The 26,021-nt window shown below is 30.6% G+C and overlaps 1 protein-coding gene across 4 annotated transcripts in view; it reads left to right on the plus strand.

Annotated features, from left to right (window-relative positions):
• The window catches only part of LOC136969654 (uncharacterized), a 176,096-nt gene that overhangs the window by 131,637 nt on the left and 18,438 nt on the right, over nucleotides 1–26,021 (plus strand). For 3 of the 4 annotated variants that reach the window (XM_067263939.1, XM_067263940.1, XM_067263942.1), the window contains one exon: nucleotides 6,771–6,827. In XM_067263939.1, coding sequence (XP_067120040.1) covers nucleotides 6,771–6,827 — 57 coding nt within the window. Of the gene's footprint in view, nucleotides 1–6,770; nucleotides 6,828–7,004; nucleotides 7,314–26,021 lie in introns of those variants that run through there. The other variant, XM_067263941.1, reaches the window with a different exon arrangement.

Below are 26,021 nucleotides of genomic sequence, written 5' to 3' on the forward strand. Positions count from 1 at the left end.
GCTTTTCAATTTTACATTCCTCAAATAATTATCACATCCAATTTCATGTTCGTCGATAATTATACTCTGTCTAATTCTGTTTGTTCTCCAATTTTATCTTTAACAGTCGACGCGAAATTACACTCTAATTTATCTCTCATCACCACATATTTACACGTGTTGAAGTCAATTTTCTGCCCGTTTCTTACTTTATTTTTTAATTTCCAGAAAAATCTCAAATCTCATACCAACTTAATTATTTAATATTTAATCGGAAAGCCCTTGGAAACCCGAGAGAATAAAATACAAGTAGTAATGTAAAAAAAACCAGTTCTTATAGGACGAAGAGTTGGCTATTGGGAACAGATAAGATACAGTTGACTGACTTACACTTTTTCATTTTTCTATTACAAACTAGTAAGGACAGGATGGCTATAAACAGATTTCCAGTAGGCCCCGGGCATCTTCCGTTGCTGAGTCGACCGATTAGATTTGAGGGTATAGCTCACTTGGAAATCACACACTAAATGTGCTCCTAATAGAATCCATCGTGTTAAGTAATATTCTAGTCACGTGACAGCCCATCTTCTGCTTGATCAGTATTGGAAAGCCGAGTTACAGAAATGCGGTTTCCAGTTCTATTTCGTTTAGCTCTGATCCGGAATAGAATTTTCTATTTTTTCCTCCTCTCTTCTGGTTTATATCTTCTCCGTTCGACTCGATACTTTTCTTTCGTTTTTTTTTTAATACGCTGTTCCAATTAGGAAGCCGTTTAATTAATCGATAATCGACTAAGCTTCATTTTTATATATAAAAACTTCTAAGGCTTTATATTTGTCTAAAATTAGAGAGAGACGACGAAAATAAGAATTGTTTTTAACGTGAAAAAATATGAATCGTATGCTAATTAATCATTCAATTCGCAGTAATACTCGTTTGTCATATAATAAAGAATCTTAATAACTATTCTTAATTATTCTTAAGTATTTAAAAAGAATTTAACAAGCAGAAAAGTTTTAAAAAATTCAGTCGATGCTAGCGGCGATTAAAGTTAAAATCGAGATAAGAGATCAATAACGACTTAAAGCTAGAATCGATGCAGTATCGAGCCGAGATCGATATAATATATTTAAATAAAGCTAAAATCAATTGGTTAGAGTGAGAAGGGCATATCTAGATATTAATGCTATAATGTTTTACTTTATAACTTTATTAATGGCATTTTATCCCCGTCGGCCATTACAACAAATCACCTAATCGTCCTTAACATGGTTATAATGAGCCAAACTATTTTATTACCATAGACAACACCCAATCAAGAACAGAGTAGAAATTATGGCGGTGCCCAGCGGTCGAAACTTCCTTCAATCTTTAGGTCATCTCTGCAGATGAACATGTCCAAGAACTGTATTTAGGGAGATAGGTCGAGTGGAGACAACAATTTACTACAAGATATATTCTCCAAGTAGTTTCAGATCCAAACCGCAATTTCTGGCCAGTGACCCAAACAGCAGAAAGGTGATAGATGAGGTTAATAAGTTCACCAGCCATTGGAGTGGTGCTAGCATCGTGCAATTAATGGACAGTAGTGATTTACAGTAGGTCGTGCTAGGAGTAAGTACATTCAGATCTCTGCGTGCTTCCATTAAGTTTCTCGCTTCTGTGCTGTGAATGAGATGGCTTACTATTGTACATTTGTTACCTGCTTTGTTTGGCAAACGTAATTTGTAATATTGTGAAAGAAAGTTTTTGCAATTTGTATAATGGAATACAGATTCTTTCTTCTGTGTCTGCTTAATTTTTTTTCCTCCTGCGGTTTTTGCCCTTAAGCCATTCAATGTAAGAAATCTGTAAAGCGAAAAATCCATTTTCTGTAAAGATTTGTGAAATTTAAACTTCCATTTTTTTTAAATGGATATTATTGTTATTATTTTTTCTTCATTTTCATAATGAAAATAAATGAAATTAAAGTGAGTGATTACCTTAAAATATTTTTATATAGGCTATACCGGTATATAAAGATATTGCAAAACTATAATTTTATCTTCAAGGTTCAACTTTATAAGAAAGAAATTTTATTTCTTTCCCAAAGGAATTTTACTTATATTTTTTTTATTTATTTCTTTTCCCATTTTGAGAAAGAAATAAAATAATTACAGTATTAGAGGAAGTTCAAGTTAGAAAAGAATGGAGGATTTTTCTATAAATTTTTTCTTCTCCCATTTTTTCCTAGATTAAAAACTATATATATATAGGTATAAATAAGAATAAAATCCTTACAGAAATGGAGTCTTAAAGGCGAAATTATCCTTATGCAATATTTAATTTAAAACACGAATCAAATGTATACTTTTTTATATATATATTTTCGCTAGAAAAGAAATAAAAGCTTTTCCAAAGGCTAAAAATCATTATTTAAGATAATCAAATATATTATTTGTGGAAATCACATCAGTCTTTACTCTTGCTCGTACTGTCAAGGATAGAGACGTCCTGATCTGAATTATTTAACAGCACTTCTACAAAACTTTTCTATGAATTGAATTATTCTCTCTATACATATTGCAGGACATTATAGCATATTATTTGACATTAAAATTAAATATAACATCATTCAATAATATAAATAATAAAAAATGTATTCCAAATTATGAAGGAAATTAAATTTTTATTAAAAATCAATAAATAAAGACATATACCAAAAAAAAATCAAATATTAAAACAGATAGAACTTTTATTATATTTTAAAATATTCAAATCTAAATATTTTAAATATTAAAGAAAGTATTTTTTTATTTTATTTATCGATCTCGTTATGTTAAATAATAAAATATAGGCAGAAGCATCCATAAAAATAGTTTGAAAATAAAGAGTATGATCAAACAGATGATGTTGCGAGTTTAATCAATTAGATATATTGAAGAAAACAGTAATACTTTTTGTATAAAAATTGCCTTGGGTTTTTATGTTTTATTTCCGTGTAAATATCTATCAACATTACGGAAATGCATAGCGGTAGGAGAGACATACAGACAGACGTCGTTCGTCACCATCCAACTTTAATAAAATCTATATTACCGTGCCTACCTCTCATAAAACAATTTTAAAACTCGCATATAAGAGATTTTGAAGGTAGTACAATAACAGATGGCAAAGAGTGTAGTTTAAAGTTTACCTTGAATAATGTTACAGTAGATATCAGGAAGGTATACAACTGGCAGTTGAAGCGATCGATGGCTGACTCCTCCGCAATGTATAGTTACCATGACAACCAGGTCAAGTTACCCCAAATTCTGTAGGAACTTCGCAAACCAAGAATAAGAGGTGGATACCAAGCCAAAATATATTGGGAGATACCAAACACTCCAAACTTGCTTGTCAAAGCAGAGTTTTTTTCAGCTTGACTGATCAACACACCTTTTCGGTTTTGTCAAGCTTGTCAATATTTCAGCCATTCTATTGTTAGATCCTTCTATTTTATTCAGTTGCGGAGAAGCTTTAATTTCTTTTAAAATCTCTTACTATATTATAACTATTCCGATCCAAAATGGACTTGTCTGAATCTATTTAATTGATTCCTTTCTCTATTTGGAAGGAGGGGGAAAAATTAAATTTTACTCGATTAAGTCAAAAGATACATTTATATATATATTAGTTTAAATAATAGTAATGCCTAATATATTCTAAGGCACTTAAACTCTGTAATTTCGAATTAAAATAATTATCATTTTATCTTATATCTGTAGGCGGAGACTAATTAATGTGTATATTAAACATAATTAAGCTTGTTTAAAAACAATGATAAAAATAACCTTTTCTTATATACTTATATATAAGGTTTTATGGATAAAATTTGGTTGAAACAGAGCGAATTTTTAATTTCTGATTAGTGAATAAAAGCACAAATATTTTTTATTATTTATATATTTTTTAAGAAGAAATTTGCTGTTACTTATGAATTGAGAGAATTTATTTTCTTCCCCCTTTTTATAACTTCTCGAATATCCAATTTCGATTTGTTTTTCTGATGTTTCCACCTAATTATTTTGTTTTGTTGTATTGAATTTATATTGTTATACACGAAAATCTATTGCTTGAAAATGAATATGGGAGAAGGAAATAGGAGAATTTTGTTTTTTATCTGTTAAATCCTCAAAAAATCCGACCAATTGAATGACTGATTCGACTCGGTTGCTGTGTACTTATAAAAGCATCATATTTTCTAAACCATATTTACTTTATACAATATTTAAGTTTATGGTCGAGATGGGAATAAACTTAAACTTTGCTTGTCTCTGTCTATCTTTTCAATAAATTACAATCAACACATGCTGCGCTCGACCATTAAAATCCGAAAATAAAAAGTGCACTTCTGGGAATGCTTTTTATCGTATTTATAATTGAATTTCATAAATCACAATAAATTTAAATTTGTTACTTTTACATAAATTTATAATTATTTTTAATATTAAGTTATTTACTTTAAAAAATATGATATAAAGAAAACTTATTTTCGGAAGTTCGTGTTTTTAAACATTTTGTATACTTTTATATATATATATATATATATATTATTTTTTTTTTTAGTTATAGTAACGTGTTTTAATACATACATAATCTTTAATTGCTCAATATTGTGCATAGGATCCGTTATAGAGCCAGAATTATATGCATTTTCTGCATAAACGTTATAATGCCGCCATTTCCCTCAATTTTGCTCTGTTATACGTTATTGTGATCCGCATATTATAATATTATATTGTACTGTGTAATCGCTACGATGTTCTGCTTTGTTCTGTATAAATATTGCAATGACGATCATATATTTATGTATAGTGTCTATACTGTATAAGGGTTGCATAAATGTTTAAATGCTTGCCTATTTTATGATTAGATGATGTAATTGTCGGAATTTTTGTATCTGCATGCTCTAATGTCACGTGTCTGTCGTGCATGTTGTAAATTTTTCGCAATTTGTGTATAAATTTCCTCTGCGTTTTCTACAATGCGAGTTCTGATGTTTACAATTCCATTTTCTCTTCTTATAAAATTGATTTTATTACAATATTAAAAGCTTTTAACCATCAAAACACATTAATTCCCATTTCTATAATTATACTTTAATCATTTAGATTAGTCATTGTTTCCTTTATTACTCGAGTTTTATTATTACGTTGATCAGATATGACACTAACTCGATAAAATATATTCGAAATATTTAAAGAAATTCAATTTTACAACCAGAAATTTTAAATCGAATTTCAAAGACTTCATCGATCATAAAAATAGAACTTTTAAAAGTGATTTTTCTATGGAAAGGTCCTTTATTATGCATCTAATAGAATCTCCAACAGGTACAGTTGTATTAGTATAAATTAATATATTAAAAATTGAAGAATCTTGCATTCATTTAATTTCTGAATTTTTTCCACGAAAATTCGTTCACTCTTGGGGGAAAACCACGGAAAAAACTCTCTTGTCTTAGAATTTTGGTACGTGAAACGGAATTAATTTACATAAGTTGATAAAAGTGAATAGAATGGGAATATAGAAAACATTTTTGTATAGTTCTACACAAAGTTATAAAGTGAATGAGTAAACTTGGAACAAAAGTACTGAATTCGAAACCTTTTGAAGAAGGGAAACATTTTTAATCGTAAAATTTAATTATCCCTTCAATTTAAATTGGTTGCAAAACTATCTTTAATTAAGATTACATTTTTTTACGCCAAATTTTCTTTTCTAAAGTAATTTTACTTGAGTTTTTGCATAGTTGCCACTTTTACATTTAAAAGGGTTGAAAATTCAGTTTTACTCATTACCCCATGTGGAAGAAATTTCAGACTATGACATCGTTAATTGTCACGCAGAAAAGTTCAGAAAAGATTTGTATTTTTACTTTTCCACCCACTGGAATTTTCCGACACATTAGGCATGTCTAGCTAATTTCCTAAAGTTTCAGAGAATGACGACTCTCTTCATGTAAAGCTAATGTCGCGTACAACTTAAATAATGCCTCCTGTGATGTCTCACAGAAATGCCTGGCATCCAACAGCAACGTGTTGTCGCCGTTTTAATCGAGTTACATGGAGTCCTGTTGACTGCTATTCTACCTTTTGCCAGGATAGGTAGGGAATGGATCCTAACATCTTTTCAAACTGAGAAACAGTTCAATTTGCTATTATTGTCTCTTATGAAGATTAATCTTTTGGGAAGTAATTACGCAGCCTTATTTTAATTTTAATTAGTTCTATTAAAGGATACTGAGCTTCTCCTATTTGTTGTTTAATGTACTTAGTTAAATGACTTTGTTATAAAAATTTTTAATTGAAAATAATTGTACTGCTATTTAAATTATTTTGGGAAGTACGACCATCTGTGCCACCCTTTCGAGAAATAAAAACTGTGTAAAAATTTGATGAAATATTGCTAATTTTCGGGCCTCCCTGTAGAAAAGATCTTGGCCACATGTCGGATTCCACGCTGTTTTGTATACTTCTCATAAATAAATTTTCGCAAAAGTAATAAAAATGCATTTCCACTTACATTATATTGTACCAATAAAAAGATACGGGATGAGTATGAAATGTTGCTACTGTAGCAACAATTACTTTTATGAATTTTCCGCATCGACTACTTTACTAAAGAAATAAATAAAGCTAATAATAATATAAAAAACAAGGAAAAAAGACTGATGGGAGAGACAAAATTGAACAGTGTCTTTGCTTTTCTTCTGATTAACCAATTTTTAAGTAATTAAATAGTTTTTTAAGTGCAATTTTTTGTTTCAGAAACTGGTGAAAAGACACATTCATAATCTGGGAAGGCCTAAAGTTACTCGAATGAAGGTAAGTACATTTTTTCCTTCTTTTTAAAAACTTATTATGTAACCGCATAGTTAAATTGAAATCATTAGAAAAATACAGAAAAATTATTTCTATTTAATAAATACAATGTATTGAAAAATAAACTGGAAACTTTCTATGTAGCAAGTGATGCAATAAGGAATTTATCTTTATTGATAGGAAGTAAATGTGTCATGGTGAGTATCACAACAAATGATGAGTCATGTGCCATGAGTCATTGATTAAAAGAACATAACTGCAGCTGGAACATTTCATCACTTGTATTGTTGCTGTTTTCCTTTCTTCCAACGATCATCATCTTCAAAAAAAACTTGGATAAGTCTTCTTTTATCGAGGTTGCACTTTGTATAGCGGTTGCATTCGTACAGCCGGATTTTGTACGCCTGTGTGGAAGAATGCTTTACCATCATTGTATTGTACCCCCACAAATTTCTGGATATTAAAAATTGCGATATTTAAGTTTTTGAAGGGACGTTAAAGTCAGTGTAGAATGACTGTCTAGAATACTAATAATATAATTAGAAATAAGCTTCACCATTATTCAAGGAAATGTTTAACTGTTACATACCCCAAAGCCAACAACTAAATAGTCTACACGTTACACGAGCACGTTTGAAGACTGAAAAATAACAGGAAATGAGAGAGGACGTCGTGACAGATAGCTCCCTCGATAATTCAACATATTATGTAAAATAAGGAGACGATCGCGGCTGTAATAGCATTAAGCGAGTAATTCCGAAGTTTGGGTGTGTAATCTGGTTGTGTACACACACCGTCGTGTACTGGCTGCGGGCATTTCGTTCCCTTCTATAACGAGATCACCAAATATGTAGTGGACTGGAAATCGTGTAGGTCTAATATTACAAGACTCTAATATAAACAAGATTACTTTGACTCATAATCGTCAACATTTTAGATCTAATTATTCGATTTTTACGCCGTTGTGCTTTTTCAGATGTGAGGGCTCTTCTCTATTGTATTTATGCTTTCCGCGATATACGTACAACTCACTTAAGCGTACACCACTTATTTGTACATGACGTAAGTAGATAGCGGTTACCGAGACCCTTTACCATTATGTAAATGCAGAAATTAGCGTAACGTAAAGTATTTGTGCATATTGCCGAGTGCGTAAATGTACAAGACTTTCCATCGAGCAATTAAGCACTCTTTTCAATAAGTGCATTATCTTTTATCTATTTTATTCCGTTAATTTTATAAATTTCTCGATAAATTCTGTTCGTTCTTAATCACCAAACTGTATTGATAAAAAAGAATTTCTCCGTTGATTCGGTACTTTAAACAACTTGTAAAGATCACTTGTTAAATTAAAAACAGCCAAACGTCAAAATTATTCTTCAGAAATATGATATAAAGAAGGCGAAACAAAAATCTATATGTAGAAAGCTGTTTTTATTGATCTTTATTGAAAAAAGTTAACTATTATTGAATTACAGTTAATAAAATTATCCATCAAATTTTGCAAGATGAAACGAACGGATAATTTTATTAACTCTTCAAGAGCCCAATTAAACAAGTGAATTTTATCACAGTCTTCTACTCTCTGATCAATAACTCTTTCTATAATTATGAAAATTAGCTTTTAATTCGCTTTAAATTTATAAATTTATAATAATTTTTAATCCATTGTTAGATTTACCTTTACAATTATTTAGTCGCAAAGAACAACAAAAACGCTGTGTAACTTTTTTTTGACTGCATTATCGCGTAATTTTATTCAGATATTTTTATTGTTTGTTACATGATTAAATTATTTTGTGTGATTTAATTATAATAGTTTATGTTACCTTAATTAAGTAGACAAATCTTTAAACATTTATAAATAATTAAATTTCTAGTCGGCATGTGTTAATGATGGGAAGAAACATCCCGATTTAATCCATATTGATAACTTTGTAGCAGTGTTTGAAGTTTTGTCGATAAAATAAATTAGTCTTTTTTTTTCGTTTTTAAACATCTTTAGCTGCAACTTTCAAAATTATTATTTTAGTTACTGATAAGCTGCATTGTTAAAAAACCAAAATGCTGCAATACATAAAAAAAAGAAAACAAAAGGATCTTAGATTAGTTAAGAACGACTCTTTGACAGCAAACGGATTGTCCCAGTCTATTGTTAGACGTAAGACTTGGATGTGGCTTGTTAGGGTGACCACAAATCCTACCCTCTGGCTATATCATTATTTAAGGATCAGACATAGGTGACGAAACAAGGACTGATTAAATCTATCTGATTAATACGTTGCCCAATGGCCATATTCGTAACTTCGCTCCCGAAATCTGCTTATTTTCGGGTTTATCTTTTGTTACAATAAAAGTAATACTTTTCTTATTATAATATAGTTAAGTTTCCAATCAGTAATTTTAGTAAAATCGGTTTGTAACACGGTGAAACTAAATTTAAATTATCGATCAACTTCTATTTTTGAGAAAACTTTATTCATACATTAACAATGATTAGTAAATTTTAATAATAAAAGTTTCGCTGCTTGTTTCGCTGTTTGACGCAATTCGTAAAGTCAAGATAATTTATAAGGATTACAACCAACGTTAATAATTATTATACATGTCGGAATCTATATTTAGTTTCCCATCTGAATTTAATTTCCATTTCTATAGTGAATTACCCTGTCGTGATATTGGACTGCGCGATTTAAAAAATTCAAAAGGGAGGAAAAAAATGCATGCCTAATAGAGAAATGAAAACAATTACCTTAGACGTTTTGCAACTTTTATAAAATTTCAATTAGTAAAATACATTTCGATAAAGCGCGTGTTTCCAAAAGCAACAGTCGCATTAGGCGGGAGCATCGAAGCAATTAGCCACCTTTAAAGACATTAAAGGGAAAAAAAGGCGGGTTTGGAACCTTTTCCATTTTCAGAAAATGCCTTCAGAAAATAAGAAGACACGTTTGATTAATTTCTCGTGATGGATTTGAAAGCTTGGTGGTTCTATCTGTTAACATTATTGGGAAGGAGTTTAAAGATACATCAGTGTTTCAGTAATCCAGAGCAGTGTGTACATGGAATGTTGAACAAACATCGACAATGATTACAAGTACTTGTTAAATTGCTGGAATTTACAGTTGGATACACTTAACGTTAATTGCCGGAGATTTTAAACGAGTTACGTTGATGTAGAATATTTTTCTATTGTCGAACTTTCTTCTTCTCTACTTATGCGGGTATTTGTTCGATGTATTTCTAGCTCCCTGTTTTTTCCTTCTTTAACATTTAAATTAGAATAAAAACTCGTTATTACAAGTAAGAAAAAAATTAACTGGATGCTGTCCATCAAAGATCCATCTAATCATAGTTTATAGTGCTTCACTGCAGATAATTTATTTTTTCCCCCTTCAGCAAAGCTAGAAAATTATAAGTAAAAACCTATTAACTGTAATTTTTAGATTAATTTTTTCAAATATATATTATTGCATAAATCAGAAAAACTGGAATTGAAAATACTATTATATTAGTATTAAAATATCAAAGAGTATTTGCGAAATAATGCAATTTATTAATTACACTTGCAGTACTATTATTAAAAAGTTGTATTTATCCAGTTTACATAGAAAATAATTGAAGAGAAGCTCGCAGCATAAATGCGTTCTATTTTTACAGAAAAAGATAAGCAAAAAAGTAGCGGTATCTGTCAAAAAGATCGCTGAGATAGGTATAAAATAGTATATAGCATTATTAGTATATTAATGTTTAGTAATTGTATTAGAATATTCGATAATTTGTAATGTTTGTTACATAATCACGATTGTATTTCGACGAAAACGCAGTATCTTATTCCCATATATCTTCTAGCATATTATCATGGCATCAATTGATATATATTAATGTATCGATAACTATTATTTTATATTTATCATAAGGTATATCCTTTCATCAATCCGTTTATATGATAATTATTCACGGTATATACAATTATACTAAAAATGATTATATTAAAGACTATCTTCTTACACTTATCATTTTCACAGCTTTTGAAACAAATGATACCTATTATGATATGTCCTAATGCTAGTTATATATTATAATCGAATACTTTCGATGAAGACAATCGTATAGCGGGGGGGGTCAATATACAATATAAAAACTTGGATTGGATTGATGGAAGAAAGCACCGCAACACTTGCGTGATCTTCCAAGGAGGGTGCCTTCCGGGAGGAGTTTCTATGAAGAAACTGGCCCCTGTTTGGTTAGACACTTAAAGAAAACCCGGTGAGACTCATTAAACAATATATAAACAATTCTCTATAATACAATACTGTGTATATTTTATATTAACATGTATTTAATAATTCGACGTGTACAGTACAGTAAAACCAGCATAAACCGGAATCGCATGGTACCGAATATTTTTTCCAGTTTGGCAGGTTTCCGTTATACTCAGGTTCCGTTTTTGACAGGTTTTACTGTATACTTTAGAGTAACTTAATAAATATATACTAACTAATCTTATAAAATTGAGATATAATATATCCAAAATAGAAGAAAATAGGCAGGTTTCTTCTTTATTTTCTAATTTTTTTTTTTTTAATATAATTAATACGGCAAGGAAGTTGGCAGGTTAGAAGCGAATAATCCAAAGCCTTTCTAATATGACACTTATTGCGCTTTCGTCTGCCATCGATTTACTGCTAACCCGTTCAATTTTTAATCATGTAAAAATAGTAAAATATTTATTCGGTAAGAAGTAGAAAATTCGAAAAGATAAAAAAAGAAGAAGAAATCGGTAATAAAAAAGAGGTTATCTGGCATCCGGGATCAAAGGCATTTTAGAGAAGCGTTAGCGTTCGATAAAGCAAAACTTTAAAAGTGTTAGTACTTCAGAATTATTATAAAGGTTAGCGAATTCCATTTAGCTGATTGGATAACTAGGAAAAGCAATTTTGTAAATATCGTCAAAAGCCGTATAAAGAACGACTTTTCTTAAGCTCCTTCTCGACGTTTTCAGATATTCGTCGGCCATCCAATTTGCATAAGACTATATTGCCATCTAGCGATGAAATTTAGTACTAACAATATCATAAGGCCGAATAAAATGGATTAGACGGTCGACATTATTGCTAAGGAGTCGTCAGCCAATCAGGTGAGCTACGCATGCGTATTACGAGTAATATTTATGGTACTCTCGTTAGGGGATTAGGGGTGGCATGCGGGATAGGATACATGTGTTGAGCGATTCTGCTTCATTTTTCTTTCACCTACTGGATGGTCCGAATTCATTATGGATTTATGGTCCTTGCTGCGCCTCTGGGACCGACCCAAATAACTAGATTGTCAAATGATGTTATTTATATTAAGGCCCGCATTTATTTAGCTATTAAACTACGGATAGCGTATGGAGTAAGTGCTTCTCAGAGTGGGAATTTTAAATTCTCCATTTTAAAAAGGATATTTATTCCGTCCATTCACGCTATTTACTCGTGAGGTATAACTCACTATTTTTTATTAATAAGATTAATTTATTAATATTAATCGATTAATAATGATGATAAAAGACTTAACACTATTTTGTGTGCTGTCTACTTTTATACATTACACAATTGACAATGTTTTTTTTTTTTTTTTTAATTTAAGATTTAAAATTTACAAAGTAAACACATCAGAAAAATAGGAGAAAATATAATAAAGATGGCTGAATAGCATGCGATTTATCATAAAATATTTTTCAATTCTAGATGCATTTGTCGCTCTGTTAATCATTTTTAAAGCACTGAAAAATTACAGTTTAGTGGCTTATTAATAAGTAATAAATCGAGTTAAACTGTAGCATTGTACGATAGAAAAAAAAGTTGTTTTTTTATTATTCTTTACGTGCTTAAATGAAGGATTACGAAGAAAAAAAATTTAAAAAAAACGGAACTAATAAACCTTTATTATTGCGAACAGGTGAAGATAAACCTTCAATTTTGTTAATGTAATCCAGATTGCTAAAACTAGGATCATTTTTGTGCCTGTAGTTAATATCATTACATCCACTTCAATTACTTAATGTGAACCACTCTGATGTCATTAGATAGAACACATCTTTGATGTCAACTGCTACTAAGCAACTAGATAAATTTCGTGCTGAAGAAGTAAAGCATCTCCAAACAAAGAAGTATAAATTAATTTGAAAGTGGAACTCCAAAGATATTTTTTGATATTTTCTTACAAAACAAACTCTCTCTCTCTCGAAAAGTAATTTAATAAAAGATATAACTTTTTAAAGACGATAATATCAAGGGAAGGGGAAAAAAAAGATTTTAAAAAACCTTTGGCACTCTGTTAATACAAAGAAACAATTTCCGGCAAGATAAAATTATAGATAAAACATATAAAAAAAGTAATGGTTATAAAATATTTATGTTTAACCATCGTTCGGTTTCTTTGTATGACTTTTGCAGTGAATTTGGAAGGAGTTATATTAAAATTTCAACAGATAATGCCTAGAAATATTAACAGTTCCGTCCCGAATGACAATTTATTGAATATCCCTCGAGATATTCTTTTAAATGAATATCTAAATATCGTAATTTTTGTATATCTAGGGGGTTTTTTAACCTTACATTTGACTGTTTTATCCACAGTTTGGCGTAAACTTTTGACAAAATCGATGCTAGTAAAACTGATGGCCTTGTTATATGATTTATAACATGTAAATTATGCAACAGATTTTACGTTTATCCAAACGAAAGGAAGTTTTATCTATTGAAATGATTTCTTTATATTTATATATAGATATAGATATATCAGTACTTGAAATGCAAAGTTGACAAAATCAAAATGCCAAGACATCCTCATCTATCATTTTTATAAAATGAATGTTGATGTTCTCGTCATGATTTGATTTAAAATAACGTGTTTCATTTTTCATGGGATTTGAATATATAGTAACTGATATGTCGTATCAGATGTAATATTTTTAATATGAAAAGAGATATTTTACATTTATCTAAAAGTTGGGAGGAGAAAAAAGTGATTTCAAATGAAAACATGTTGCCTACTTTCATCGGTCATAAGAGATGTAACTTTTCTCTATTTAAATAACTCTTATTGGATCTCATTCTTGAAAATTATGATTTAGTGAGGACTAGTCACTAGGGATTTCATTTTTCAAAATAAATGATTAAAAATTATTTTTAGAATGATAGATGCAAGTATATTTATATCTTTAAAGAAATCCATAAAAATATTGATTTGTTATAACGTCATTAGGTAAAAAAGAAAGATTTTTAAACTTTTTAAAATGCCATTACTCTACTTAATTAATATAAAATTTAGATACAAATAATCAAACTGCAATGAACTATCGATTAGTGTAGTGTAAACACTTAAACTTCACAAAACTTTATAAGTTTTTATCTGAAACTGATATCACACTCCATCCTAACACCTGTTGACTTTAATTTTTTTTGAACCTCTTCAAACGAACCTGTTGTACAAAAAAATGAGTTTTTTATGCCACCTAAAATTCCCGTGATACTTATACCAAAATTAACGTTCCCTCTTTTCATCTTCTATATTTCCTACACCAGAATGATTTATGAAATGAAGAGAGACTTTAACAAGTCGTGCAATCTTTTTTCCCCCCTCTTCTTCGTCTTTCCAGTCTCTCGGTCTTCTCCTCCACATCGTCCTGATACTTAAAGGAAACCACATAAAAAAGGTGATTTATTGCCAACGGGGTCTGAGAGAGGAAGTGAAGCTATCTTCCTCCAAATCTTGGAAACAGGAAAAGTGCTCATGAATAACTCCGTCCAGTAGAAAATTCTAGTTTTGTTGTTCAATCAGGGATGTTGGTAAAAGGCATCTTATATTTCCCGTACCAAAATATTATTGTAACGTTTTCCTATCATGACCTACTATGCTTGATCTATTACAAGATGTTTATATGCATTTCTTTCGATAACAATGGGGTAAAGGTATACTCAACCGTAAACTTAAATATCCCATTCCTTGTTATCAATGATATTTTCTTGTCTAGCTTACACTAAAGGTCTATATTTGTAAAGTTTATGTATATATTTCCCCCTTTATTATATGATTTTTCATATTTAAATTATGTTATTATTTGTCAATATATTTTTCGACTTAACAAAAAACTTTTATGTAAAAAAAAATATTACTCTGTGAGTAAATTGAGCGGATGAAATGGCGCTAAACTTATTAAAAATATAAAAAAAGTATCTTTGCTTCCTTAAGCTAAACTTTTAATTAACAATTTCAGTAAAAATTGTTGTTCCTTTTTTTATTTTTTTGAAAAAAATGCTTAACTTGTACACGTAAATTTAGCCTTATCGAGTGACCAGTTTGCTTTAAAATTCTTAATTTACTTTCTGAAGTGGTAAAATAAAATTTGTAGAGTTAGGTTTATATAATGGGCCTATTTAATGGCACATTTCACAATTGCTCGTCTAAATACGCCCCTAAAAAGTATACTTAAGCACCTCTTCACAGAAGTGAAATCACCTCACAAAAAGAACCATTAAAATTTACATAAATAGATCATCAATGTTTAACTAAAATGTATGGACTCACTCTTAACTGACAGATTGACTAATTTACAAAGTCCCAACTCCTCTTTCAGATAGGAAATGGATAAATGTTCCCTTTCCCTAAAGACATCGACTTTTCTATCTGATAAAGATTCTCTGGCTTAGCAAAACCTTTTACACCACTGGGATACTTCCTCGATAAATTATATTGTTTAAACAACCACTAATTTATATATCTTAAATATCATTTAATCAAGCGATGGAAAGGAATATTTTCATTGAAATAATAAATGTATTATACTGTCATATAATATTTTCCGGATCGCGAACTTTATTGTATGATTTTTATATTTCTTACATCTTTCTCCTTCATCCTTGATTTTTTGGCCTTATTTTTTATCTTCCTTCTTATCCTTTTTTATCCTTGATGTTCTTATTCTTATCTCTTTCTTCTTTTCTGCCATGGCTTTCCTACCCACCTTATCTTCCTCTTATCCTCCTTTTTTATCCTTGCTGCTTTTCCTTTTTCTCTTATCGTTCTCCAACGTGTCCTTATCGTTTTTTCTACATTTTTCTTATCCTTCATATTTTCCTTTCGGTATTCGATATATTTTTCATTTTACTTTTTACAATTTTTGTTAAATTTACGAATACATATCTGCATCGCATGCGAAAACATATTACGTGATTATCTCTCTAATCGCTTCGCATTTATTATTCATATTCTTCCGATTGTCCTAGTTACAATTTCCATCAACATTCTTAAATATTCTTATATATAAATTACTTCGATTCACTTTTCTACGATTATATGATACATTATTTAATTATTAGTTCCAGATATAATAATTATTCATACATATATTCCATATTCTCTCTCTTCTTTAATGACATCTCTAATGTATTTTTCCTTCATTCTTAACCGTAGACGTTGCTCTTTCCTACAGTTATCGATCTTCGGGCGAACCAAATTCTTACATTTTTTTCCCCTAAATTAAAAAATAATTTTATGCATTTAGGAATAAAAAGTTTGAGGTAATCCTCAAAAAGGATGATTTATGCTCTCGTTTATATTCAGACGTAATGCAGCGTAACACTGTTGCTAGAGCTGATATCATTAGCAGATCGTCCGCATTACAGCAGAGTTATGCAGCCAAACCGGCCTACTGAGAGAGTTACGTTGCATACCATCCTGTAACAACATTTATAAACTTATCTCAGGTCATAGATATCTACAAACCAAACACGTAATAATTATTTTATGTACTAGTATGCTTAGCAAAGAAGAAAACTTTCTCGGTAAACTGTGTAACATACACACTTCATTTTTTATATTCAGACGTTTCAGTATCTGAATTATCTCCAACATAATGAACTCTTTTTGGGTTTAGAAAGTATTAAACCTCTTGTTTTTAACGTCTTAAAACAGCTAATTTTAAGAAATTATTATAAAATAATTTGTCATGTTGAGATAATTTTTTTTAAAATCTTTCGTAAGATTTTCGAAATTATATATAAAACTTTTACAAAAAAGGAATTACTAAAGAAAAAAAATTGTTAAATGTTTACCTGAAATAAATTGTTAGGCTTTAAAATGCGTTAGAAACCGAGCGTGGTTGTATGTGGAAATCCAGTAAGGCCTCAAGCATGCCTCATTTAAAATTCTGAGGCTCTAGTAAGCTCCAAAAGTTAAAAGACGTCGTAGAATTATATAAGATAATAAATAAACACAACATTTCCTAAGGCCAGAACAAATCCCACAGCCTTAACATTTAAAGAGCGAGCGTGTTCTATTTATGAAGTAAAGGTTCATCGGACTACCTCCGTAAATGAAATTGTGCCAAATATTTGAACATGTTTATAAACAGAGGAATTGTATTTAGTCCAAGGAGGGTTTAGGCAGAGTGAAAAATGAGCGTGGAGGCTTAACACGACAAACTTTTCGACATTAATGGAAAGAGATCTGCTATTAACATACTTGAAATTCCTATTTGTGTACTTCGCCTGATGAATTGTTTCAGCGATACTCTCTCCCTCCTAAAGCCTAATTAATTGTTTAAAACTCGCTTCTAAACATTAGTAGTTTTTCACTCGAGTGAAGAAAACCAACACGTAATTCTGTATGCCGAAAATAATCTTTAAATTAATTTTTGCCACGATGTGCTCGACTTAGTTCATGTATCCCAAACGTATCTACATTTCTGGAATAGTAATGGATAATCCATATTTCCGAATGTAATTATGCAGCAAACGCGTATTTCCGCACATATTAATGTTCTATAGACCTATTTGTGTACGCGACATAAATTCGTTTCCACTTTCCGCATGTAGTTACAACATTAATCCCTAAATTGGTTCGATATTTATGAAGTAATCCCAATTTAAGTTTCCATTCCTACTCTAAGATCTAGTGTGACTTCCGAGATAAATTAAATCGGAAAATTGTCAAATTTTAAGGATCGCTGGCATCTGTAAAGTATCGAATAATCATCTAATTTGCAATGTCCAACATAAATTGCTTTGTAACACGCCTTTAAACCCTGTAATTTATTGCAGGAATTTAAAAAATAAATAAAATAACTGTGTGTCCTCTACCATTGAGCTCGAAAATTCTTGTTCCAGAATATTTTAAACGTAATTCCAACATCATATTTCTAAAAAATCACTTTAAACAATCCAAAAATTGTGTTTGGAAAAATAAACACGAATTCTATCTAAAATTCATGGAATTGTCTTAAAGACTATTTACAAAACCAATAACATGAGATTAATTTAAATAAAAGAATAGCCTGGGATATAGTTTACATATCGTTATAAAATTCCGAGAAATATTTGTGTGTAAATTTATTGTTTTTTCCTTGTATCCACATTGTATATTTATTTATTTAAATCGAATCACAGTTTTCAAACAGGTGTAACTCGTTACTGTAAAGTACTAGTGGTAGAGAATATGCGTTGCAACCGTGTGAAGTTAGAACAGACTCACAGACTCTGATGTCAGACGGTTTGGCTTGATAAATATCTTCGTATCACGAAAATAGTGATGTATGGTGGGTATACATGAATTCTTTGCGAGACAGACAGAAGGCATTTAACTAAGTCCATTTAAGTATTATTTCCTTGAAAGATTTCTCCTAAATGTTAAGTTTTAGATGATGTACCGTTATTGATTTGAGATTTAATACTATAATAGCTTCTTCACATTGTTTTAATGATATAAATAGTTTCACGCTATATTTATTCTAGTCGATGCTGATTGGAAAGAGAGAATTAGTTTGCTTGGACTTTTCATTAGATGGGGAAATTTCTATTGCTCAATGAAACTTTTCGTTAAATCGATCAGTTAGCTGTGTTATTTCCTACTAAAAAAAATCATTTTAATAATGTCTTAGAAAAGAAAATCATCATGTTTATTATTAAAATTCTGTTAAAATACAGATTTCATGCAAATTTCTTAGAATATATCCTTCAAGTTTGGATCCTTCGTTATTAGATTAATTTACCGAGAAAATCAATTAATTGAAAATGTTATTTTTAAAACAACTTTATATTATTTTAAAACAAAAATTAGCCTGCATTTGATAGAAATTCTCTTTGAAAACATGCACGAAATAAATTTATTTTGATAGATTTGGGGATTTTTTATATCTGAGATGAATGTGTGTTAGGATTCCTTTCGTTTAAAATCTTTTAATAAAAATAAATAAAAAACTTGTGCATATAAATTATTAAAATTCTATTAAAGTCTTGCCGACTATAAGTAAATTTCCAGTGATATATGTTTAGTATATGAGTGAAACTCGTTCTAGTCGGGATTAGCTTACAAATCAAGTAAACACTTACTATTATAAATTAGAGATGATGAGTGACGTAGAGAGAGGAAAAAAATGTTTTACTTATTCCGTCCTCTAACTAAGTACAACTCAAAACATCATAAATTCTGATTATTCGAGCGGAAACAGCATTTTTGACATCAGTAATTTTAGAGCAAAACCTTCATTATTTTAATCTTTATATCCACCTTACAAAAGTCCAAACGTTGGTAGACTGTTAAGAATTCCTTTTAGTCCATCTATCAAGCCTGTAAACAATGCAAAGACGTGACAACCTGACACAACTAATGGATTAAGCAAGCTAGGTAACAAACGTTCCGTGTCACGTGGTTGCCACTACCACATCGTCTCAATCTATTACACAACACGGGATTTGTGTTTTTATAGTCAGATGGGAATGACAATAAATGGATCTGGTGCAATGAGTCCATTGGACTAAAATATGGCCCACTCCAGGAATTCTCTCGGATCAATCTATTTTTACCGCATTTTTGTTAGAATGGAATTTATTTCGCCTTTTACATTATCCTAGATTGATAGCGATATCTGCCACCTGTGGAGTCACTGTCGATGGTGTCAGCGTGTGCCCCTAAACAATATTAAGAGAGGCGATGACCAGTTTAGAATATTCTTAATCCTTAACTCTCCGCAATACATTAAATATTCGTTATTAATCTTAATAATACGGATGTAATGTATTCTGGAAAGTTTTCTATTTATTAAAGCGCAATTTTAGGTGAATACTTCATATGAGGAAGTTAAATATTCTAGAGATCATCATCGTAGAATGAAGATAGTTGTACTCTGGTGGCAGTAAACAGAAGAGACGTCCAGATACAATTAAATGAACAGACCTTAATCAAATTTGTTTCTAGGTAGCTTTTGATCTTCTTAATGTAACCACCAAATTTCATCATTGTAGCCTTTATGGTTCCGAAGGAATTAGGTTGAACTCTTGTATAGACACTGAAGATACGTTATCGTAGCGTTTTATGGCAAAGAAAGAGGGGAAAAAAGTTATAATTAATTAAAATTGACACGGATGTAACGATTAAAATTTATTGTTTGTTTAGGTATTAGCTTTAAAATCAGTTTTTTGATGCTTCGTAAACATAGAAGACAAATCATGAGCGTAAGTTATCAAAGAAAAATAAATATTTGAAGTAAAGTAGACAGTGTTGGTTTAGCATAAATTACGTAAATAATCCGAACATTTACCAACTTGTAAGATATTCGTAGCAATTGATTATCTCGTTACATCCTTTGCATGCACGGAAGCTTATCACAGCATGCAAATGGATTCTTTGTGATTTTTGCGATGGATATTACTGATTAGTTACTTTTACAAACTCTGCTGATACTTGTCATCAAGTCCAGTTGTTAGGTAACAAGTTGAGACAAGCCCAGAAGCAACCGCCCCACAAGATGTATTACTCCACGGGCGTTGCACTGACATCAGTATTGATTTGGAAGCAATTGAATTTCTTGGACGATTTCTTGGCGATTTAACAGAACTCGATTTTGTCTGAGTTTTTATAAGTAGCTCAGAATTGTATATTAAATTTACAGTTATATATATCTTTAAAACATAAATTGCACAGTAAAGCTGGAAAAGCGTTGATCTCTAAAGGCTTATAGGATAGAGAAGGAAGAGGCGCACTACTAGACAGAAAATAAATGAATACCGTTTCGAAAAGGCGTAAAATCAAAAATTTTATACTGCATTATAAATCATTACAATAAAGCTTCTTGGATGACTCATCGTCTGAGTCATCTAAATTTCCGGGCACTTGTAGAAAAATTATTAAGTTTGGCATCCAGTCAAAGTCTCTGAAAAACGTTTGCAGCTTTGGCAAATGTTTATAAATTCGTAAATTTTAAGTTTAATCTACGTAAAAAATGCGATGGCATCGTTAAAACTATATTATTCGAAATGTAGATATTGCTTTACTTGTCATTGTCAATGAGAAAATATAAATTTTCAACAAACTTAACATTCGTCTTAAATTGCAATGCTGAATTAATCTGCATGATTACCAGAATGAATAGCGGAAAGAAAGTTTCAGACTTGGAAAAGTACTCTCATCGAAAAGTATAATTGAAAATTAAAATGACTGCTAACGAGCAGAGAACGAGAAGAAAGCTGGCTAAAATTCTTTCCAAAGTTAATGAAATACTGTTTGGTAAACGGTAGGCCTATCCAATAATTCGTTAGAAAATTACTGTGGTATGCAGGTTGGCATAAAACAGCAACTACTTGTGGAAGAAAGCTTACTGAGCACATAGCTAATACAGAGAAATGGGTTAGATCCATTAGTCGAGAATGGCGAGAAGCTATTGTGCAGAGATGGGAACCTGTACCACGCACCATCGACTTCTATCTAATTAATTCATTAAATTGATGGTAACAAAGTCAACTGTGCCAGATTGACCAGCTGCTCTTCACTGTTGGAACAGACTTTGGGTGGGTCTTGTAACCTTTGGGTTGTTCCTGCAGCCTATTTAAGTAATAGAGGGTGGAGCTACACGCACTCTATGTACACAGCCATAATAAGTCGAAAGATAGCAGGGAGCATAATAGTCTCTTTTGTTAGTCTGGTATTTGCAGAAATTAATACGAGTAAATTTGCCACGTATGCAGGCCGTAAATAAATAACAGAGTATAATCGATAAGTTCATTAAAAAAGAAAGGGGGAAAAGGAAAATTTAGTATTATCGAAAGCTTGCAGAAGTATTAATAAAACATTCGAGCACACACAACCAGAGAAAACAAGAAAAGAAAAGGAAATCGAGCCGTTTTCAATGCTAACATTTAATATATTTGGTATGGATAAACAAATATTGACCCAAATTTTCAGTCATATTAAATTTTGAAAGCGGCACATAAAGTAGGAAAGCAATACCATAAGAAGGTACAAGCCAATACAGTTCATAATTTATATTATGTTCTCGGAGTATCGGTAAATCTATAAAAATTCCGCCTTGCCAGATTAAAGTTTTAACTTATCTACTTAAACGTATAGCCTTCATAACAAACCGATCCAATACAGTATTTGCCAGGTTTTACCGAAATGAAAAGCATATAGCTAAGAATGCATTGCAGCTGTCCTTCTTCCCACATTACCCTGCAACAGAATGGATATCATTTTTCAAAGGAGGACGGATTACGCCTAGTTTGCTCTTCTGCCACTAGGAGCGTTTGTACGACAGCGTACAGAAACACAACCATCGTCGCTACTAAGTTTGTCATTAACGAAATGGCATACTTTACTTACAGAATTTTCTTGATAAGCGCTATACTACCCGTTGCTGATTGGTCCGAGTTACACACTTTATTAGAAAGCCTCATAATGACGCGTTTGACAAATATGGCATGGTGTAAAGAAAGCTGATGAAGCGGCAGACATTATTATTGACGTTACTTATGACTAATCTGCCGGATGTTGGCATTTATAACACTAGGTTCCTTTTTAATGCATTACATTTAATTTCCAACTAGATATTAATCAAGTCGGTCAAATATGCCAACGGGCATCAATGTGAAAGAAGAAACAATTGGGTTTTGGGTTATTGCCTTAATCTCCTTCCCTTCTATATATTTATGGACAGCAATTTTTCAAATTTCAAACTGTTTGTTTTTATTATTATTATATTATATAGTTTTTTCCCCTTTTTTTAGAAAAAAACTCGATTCTCGTAAAGTTGTCAAGAAGGTCGTATATTCGTTTTAGTGCCCCCTTACTCAATTATGGCGCGACAAGATGTTATCTATCACTTTTTAAAAATTCATTAGAAAAAGAACTAACGCATTTAAAGAATAAAAGAGGCAAAATAATCTTATAAAATTATTAATACAGATTTATTTTTTAGATATCCTCCGCTTTCCCTCGGATAAATTTTTTCCCCCTTGCAGAAAATATAGAAATCCTAGCTTATACATAAATGATATAGTAGCCAGGTTCCTTTATAAATTACATATTCTGCCTTCTAGAAAAGAATTCTGTAAAACTTTTAAACTATCAAAATCAATTACTTAAGTTACTACGATTACCCACGATTCTTTTCTTCTCAACGTCATATTTTAGAATTTTGCCATAGCTCACCAAAAACTCAAACAATGATATACTCAGAGTATTACTGAGTGGATTGATTTTAAAATTCTTTAGGGAATCTTCCATAATGGAGAAATTATACAGCCATCTGGAGACACCTTTTTGCCTTTCACTGGAGAAATTTCATCACTCAACTGTGTCTGCAGGTGATAAGGAAAAGCTATATAGTTAATGTAGTATTCCACACTTTCATTTTGTTCCAGTTTTGAAATGATAAAAGATCTAGACGAATTTTTAGTTGGGGAATTGACTGAAGATATATACCATAAAATATTACTTGTCATTGATATTAAGAACTACTCCATGATATTTTTCCTTTAAATGTTTAATTAAAATAATTCAGTTCGGACGGTTAAATTGTATGATGCACTTGCATCTTGTGATATTAAATAATAATAATAATCCACTACGGAAATGTAGACTTAAAAATATTAAGTTTTCTCTTTTATTGGTATTGGTGTATAAAATATTCGCATTACTAGCTTCATATTGTCTTGAATAATAAATAGAGATTTAAATAAATTTTACTTTTTATTAAGATTTTAACAAATTAACCGAAAATTTTACGACGAAAAGAAAGAATTTCTATCATAATCAGTTTTGAAATTCGCATAAAATAATCTTTTCTGCAATACGCAAACAGAGTAGATAAATTAGCCGGAGGGCATATTAAAAATGAATTTTAATATTTATTCAAAGAAACAACAATATATAATTCCGTTTGCAGCCTGTATCTATATTTCTGTTCATTCTCAACTTGTTGATTATTCATTATTAATTATTTTCAACGAGAGAAAATTTTAATTAGTATTTACTTAATCTTTTAAAAATTTGATATTATTATTAAATTGGTTAGAGATAATTATGATTGATACTGCTCTTTCTCTTGTCATTTAATTGTTATTAAATTATTATTCATAAAATAATTTGATTTTCATGATAACTGTTATATTTTGATCCCAGTAAGATTAAAACGAAGCAAAGGTAAAGTCTTTATAAGGCAATTTTTCCTTTCTTTCGTCTTAATCTTATTCAGGAAAAATATAAGAAAATCAGCTGTAGATTTGTCATTTTTATTATTATTTTATCATCTTTTTTTTCCAAAGAAAAAAAAATGAATTCAGATATCAGGAATTTTCAGCTAAGTCTCTGATGAATGAAACATTGCATAGTGCTTAACAGCTGGCTAATGCATACATCAAAGGATTTGGGCGGAGCAGAATGATATATCTTGGATGGATTCATTTCAATGATTTAATAGAGTTTTGGGAGTAATTAAAATAATTCCACTAGTCTAAGTCATTAATTATCTAAGTGAAAACGCCATCATAGTTTTCAAACCGTGTAAAATTGGTCGCAGTTTAATACCATCATCAAAACTCAATATTAATAAGTTATATAGAATTTTGATGTATTTAAGTTATAAGTGAATCATATAATTTAAAGTAAGTTAAGGGAATTTTGAGCGGAGTATTTCAGCGCTAGTTTAACATCCTACTTTGATTTTCTCTCCTTTGATAATTTTTGTATATATATATATATACAGATATACAGTATAATGCAATATATGGTTTTTTGCTTTTTTTGGCAGAAATCAAAAACCTTAGAGTCATTTTTCACTTGCACCATAATAACATCCTTAAACTATTAACAGACTTTCCATAACCAATCACCTCTACAAGAAGATAAAAAAGAAAAAAAGATAAAAGGAAGAAGGGGAAAAAAGCAAAAATCTCCTCCAGAAAGAGGAGAAAGAGCACATTTCGGAATTGAACCGACTTTCTCACGTCTCTGAGTCATTTCTCACTGCTTCTCATGACACGTCGATTGCCGAGTCTAGACATAGATGGACGTAGTGGAGCGAGCCAGAAGAGGATAGAAGCAAAAAAAAAAACTTTCTATCCTCCCGTGAATGATATCTTAAAGTAGAAACCTAGCGAGTAAATGCGTTTGTTTCCAAATGTCCAAACTGTCTTCAGAGATTTAGAATTTTCAACAGACTAATGACCGTTTGATGTGAGGGGGTCAATCAGTCACTTCTGACATCAGCTTGGATGCTTGAAGCAGATATTGTTCACAGTTGACACTCAGCCTGTCAACTGGACCAAACGAATGCCACAATTCACTTCAGTTGTCGACGTTTTGTTGACAACATTTGTTGAATGATAACAGAACACTCTTTCCATCTTAACTCTTTTAAAGAATGACGTATGATCTCTGTTCTGTCCCTTTGAATAAAGAAATGACACAAATCCTGTTGATCCTTATTGTCTGATAAATATTGCTCGACTCGGTTATGTGAGTATTATCCAGTTACGTCCTTTCGTCATTAATATCGGGATTTGTTTAATAAGATAGCGCAATTATTAATTTTAAAATGTGATAAATTAACAAACGTTATGTTAAATTTACACAGGATAATCATTTTAAGAACTTCGCTTGTAACCATCAAAATTAGAATTGTTTCTAACTTATAGAAGAGCGACTTGACTTTATACCGAAGCCGACAAATGATTTAAAATATGTATTATAACAGCAAATTTCATTCTTTAGACAATACTTTGTATGGAAAGATTAATTTTCATACGTTTTGTAGAATATATAACATTGAAATAATCTATAGATGAAGTGTAAATTAAATAGGAAAAAATATACTTTTGATGGAAAAGTAGAAATTAGTTTTAATTGTTAAATTGTTAAATTGATTTTTCTGCTTTAATA

The sequence above is a fragment of the Centruroides vittatus genome, unplaced genomic scaffold (genome assembly GCF_030686945.1).
Source record: "Centruroides vittatus isolate TY-2023 unplaced genomic scaffold, ASM3068694v2 contig_18, whole genome shotgun sequence".
NCBI lineage: Eukaryota > Metazoa > Arthropoda > Arachnida > Scorpiones > Buthidae > Centruroides > Centruroides vittatus.